At 42.3% G+C, this 3413-nt stretch overlaps 1 protein-coding gene across 1 annotated transcript; it reads left to right on the top strand.

Annotated features, from left to right (window-relative positions):
* Nucleotides 1–640: 640 nt before the first annotated feature.
* LOC311132137 (tumor necrosis factor-like) lies at nucleotides 641–2820 on the top strand (the record flags this gene model as incomplete). The annotated part of the gene is made up of 4 exons (XM_084165356.1): nucleotides 641–820; nucleotides 1494–1521; nucleotides 1880–1939; nucleotides 2345–2820. 4 exons carry the CDS (start codon nucleotides 641–643, stop codon nucleotides 2818–2820), a joined length of 744 nt encoding a protein of 247 aa, XP_084021482.1.
* Between the last annotated feature and the right edge of the window lie 593 nt (nucleotides 2821–3413).

The raw sequence follows: 3413 nt of genomic DNA, 5'->3' as shown, positions 1-3413 counted from the left end.
GTGTGTGCGGGCGTGCGTGTGTGTGTGTGTGTGCGGGCGTGCGTGTGTGTGTGTGTGTGCGGGCGTGTGTGTGTGTGTGTGCGTGCGTGTGTGTGTGTGTGTGTGTGTGTGCGTGCGTGTGTGTGTGTGTGTGTGTGTGTGCGTGCGTGTGTGTGTGTGCGGGCGTGTGTGTGTGTGTGTGTGTGCGGGCGTGCGTGTGGTGTTTAATTTAGTTTAGTTTATTAGGTTCCCATCAGCTCTTGCAGCCGCTACTCTTCCTGTGTGTGGTTGTGAAACCGTACTCAAGTGTGAAAATGCTACAGGTTCCTCAGCCATTACACCCGTCCGCATGCCTCCACCTCCTCCCCCTCCTCCACCTCCTCCCCCCAACTCTCTGTTCCTCTGCTTGCCTCCACTCTGACTGACATCACTGGAGTTTCCCAGTAGCTATGTGTATATTAGCAGCAGTGCTCAGAGCATAAGTCAATCAAACACAGCAACAGCAGGACAATCCCTACCTTCAAAACAACCTCTAATAAACTGTTGGAGTTTAGCTCTAACATTTTACTAACTTCTAGACCGCAAAGAGCTTTCGTTGACACTCGAGCTCTCTTTCGATACTGCCTTGGATAAGTAGATAAAGGAAGGTTTCTACTATACGATGGAAGGCGATTGCAGCAGAGTGTCGGTAGACATGGAGAGTGGGCCTGTGTACCCGTCAACGACCGTGACCCTGGTACGGGAGAAGTCCACAAACGCACACCGGTGGAGGCTGAGCGGTGCTCTGCTGGCCATGGCACTGTGTGTCTCAGCTGCACTTTTCGTTACCTGGCACGCCAAGGTAAGAATACAGATCCTATTTTATCTCATCATTGATTATTAGTGGCACAATGTCTAGTTAAATTGATCGGGACTATTTTGATGTGTTAATATCAAGAGTATTCCATCAGCAATTTGATAAATAAAGATTTACTTTCATTTACATGTATTTACCTTGCATTTATTTATGTATATCTATATATCTATATATCTATATCACTATATATCTATATATCTATATATCTCTATCATTATATATATCTATACACTATATATCTATACACTATATATCTATATATCTATACACTATATATCTATACACTATATATCTATATATCTATACACTATATATCTATATGTCTATATATCTATATCACTATATATCTATATATCTATATCACTATATATCTATACACTATATATCTATATATCTATACAATATATCTATACACTATATATCTATATATCTATATCACTATATATATATATATCTATATCACTATATATCTATATATCTATATCACTATATATCTATATATCTATACACTATATATCTATGCATATTTTTGTATGTGTTTGTATCCTATGTAAATCTCTGTATAGCTCAGTATATCTCATATATCTCCTGTTTAGCGTCAATATGAAACCGATCGCAGGACTAACTCTTTCTTTATCTCTGTTTCTCTTTTCCTCAGAAACAAGATCACGTCGAAGAATCTGATGGTGAGTTCGTTTCCTTTGTTTCTGTCTAGTTCTACACATTCTACTGCTATGTACTATGGCGTTATAATATTGAATATATACTGCTACTCCCTTGATAAAGGTTGCATTCTAAATTGAGCACCCTATTCCCTATTTAGTGCACTACTTTTAACCAGGTCCAATAGGGCTGGGATCATAAGTAGTGCACTATATAGGGAATAGGGTGCCATTTGAGATAAAAACCTAAGTGTGTAAGATACATTCTTGCAAGCTTTTAGAAGCTCTCACAGCAGTGCAGCATTACATGGGGTTAGCGCGAGAAGATTCAGCTTGTGAAGACGTCACAGTTTCTTAAATCTCCATCTTCTTCCCTCCTCAGAACTTCAGCATATGTTGAGACAACTCTCTGGGAACAGAAAGGCTGCCATTCATTTAGAAGGTAAGAGCACACTATCCAGTAATGTATGAAATGGCTACGTCCCAAAATGGCACCCTATTCCCTATATAGTGCACTAGTTTTGACCAGGGCCATTTGGGACACAATGTATTCAGAGCACAGCGTCGAGTCATTTCAACAGCACTGTAGAACTGGAATGAACTTGGATGTAAATTTAGCCAATGCAAATCAATGCACACTTGACCCTGACTTTGTAATGGGATAAGAAGCTGTGAATGAATCAAGCCTGTTTGACATACATCAAGACATAACCTTCATCTCTTTTTGAAACTGCTCATCTACAACTTGACTCAATAGTGGGTGGATGGTGGGTCGCAGTGCTCCATGAGTCAATGTCCAACCACTCTGCATCTCAACCTCTCTCTCTCTCCTCCCTTCCCTTCTTAGGTGAATACAACGCCAACGGAGAATACAAGTCCTCAGTGGAGTGGACAGACGAAGTGGGCCAGGGATTCTCACAGGGGGGCCTTAAACTCAACAACAACGAGATTGTGATCCCCCAGACGGGCCTCTACTTCATCTATAGCCAGGCCTCATTCCACGTCAGGTGCCAGGCCGACCCCAAGCACCCTAACGGCCAGGAGATGGTTCACCTGAGTAACACGGTCAAGCGCTGGTCCCCAAGCTACGGCAGCGAAGACAACAAGGAGTACCTGCCGCTGCTCAACTCTGTACGCACCGTGTGTAAGAGGTCTCCCAACAGCGAGGCTACGAGTGAAGGAAAGTGGTATAATGCAGTGTATGTGGGAGCTGTGTTCAGTCTGGAGAGAGGAGACAGGCTCCAGGCAAACACAGAGAACTGGCTTCTGCCCCATCTGGAGAGTGGTGACGGGAAGAACTTCTTCGGCGTGTTCGCCTTGTGAGACAGACAAAAAATGTTTTGACGATAGAGAGGAAGGCCGTGTCCCAGTCAGGGCGTTTCACCGACTGAAGTCGACTGAGGTTAAGGTATTGTTGTTTTATGTTAAAGCCAACGCTTTATACTCTTCTGTTAAAGATGAGGAATTATAGCCTGGGTACCAGTCTGTTTTGTGTTATCATGCCACTCCTTGCCACCCTTTGACCTGCCAAACATTGGCTTGCATGACAGTATGGAGTAGGCAAGAGCACAAACAGATCTGGGACCCAGGCTAGAGGAATGATACCAACCTATGTAAACTGTAGCAGTTAATATATACTTGGGGTTTATTGTATAACAAATGTGTTGCCGTGGTGTTACCATGGCAGTATATTTCTATGATTTTAAAGTACTATGTACTGAACTAGTGTTACACTCAGGACCTGATGCAGAACTAGCATCCACAGCACACAAACCAACCGTACTTTATCCTTTTATCTGAAGGAATTCTGACGACGATTCAATGTTTTTAAGCATTTTGAATATGCCACTACATCGGTCAGATTTCTCTTATTGATTAAGTTAAAATAGTTTCTAATTGATTCTGAATGATTAATG

This window comes from Coregonus lavaretus (assembly GCF_964263955.1).
Source record: "Coregonus lavaretus genome assembly, chromosome: 7".
Classification (NCBI taxonomy): domain Eukaryota; kingdom Metazoa; phylum Chordata; class Actinopteri; order Salmoniformes; family Salmonidae; genus Coregonus; species Coregonus lavaretus.
The sequence above is the reverse complement of the archived record's forward strand: the minus strand, read 5'-3'. Positions and strand labels throughout refer to the sequence as shown.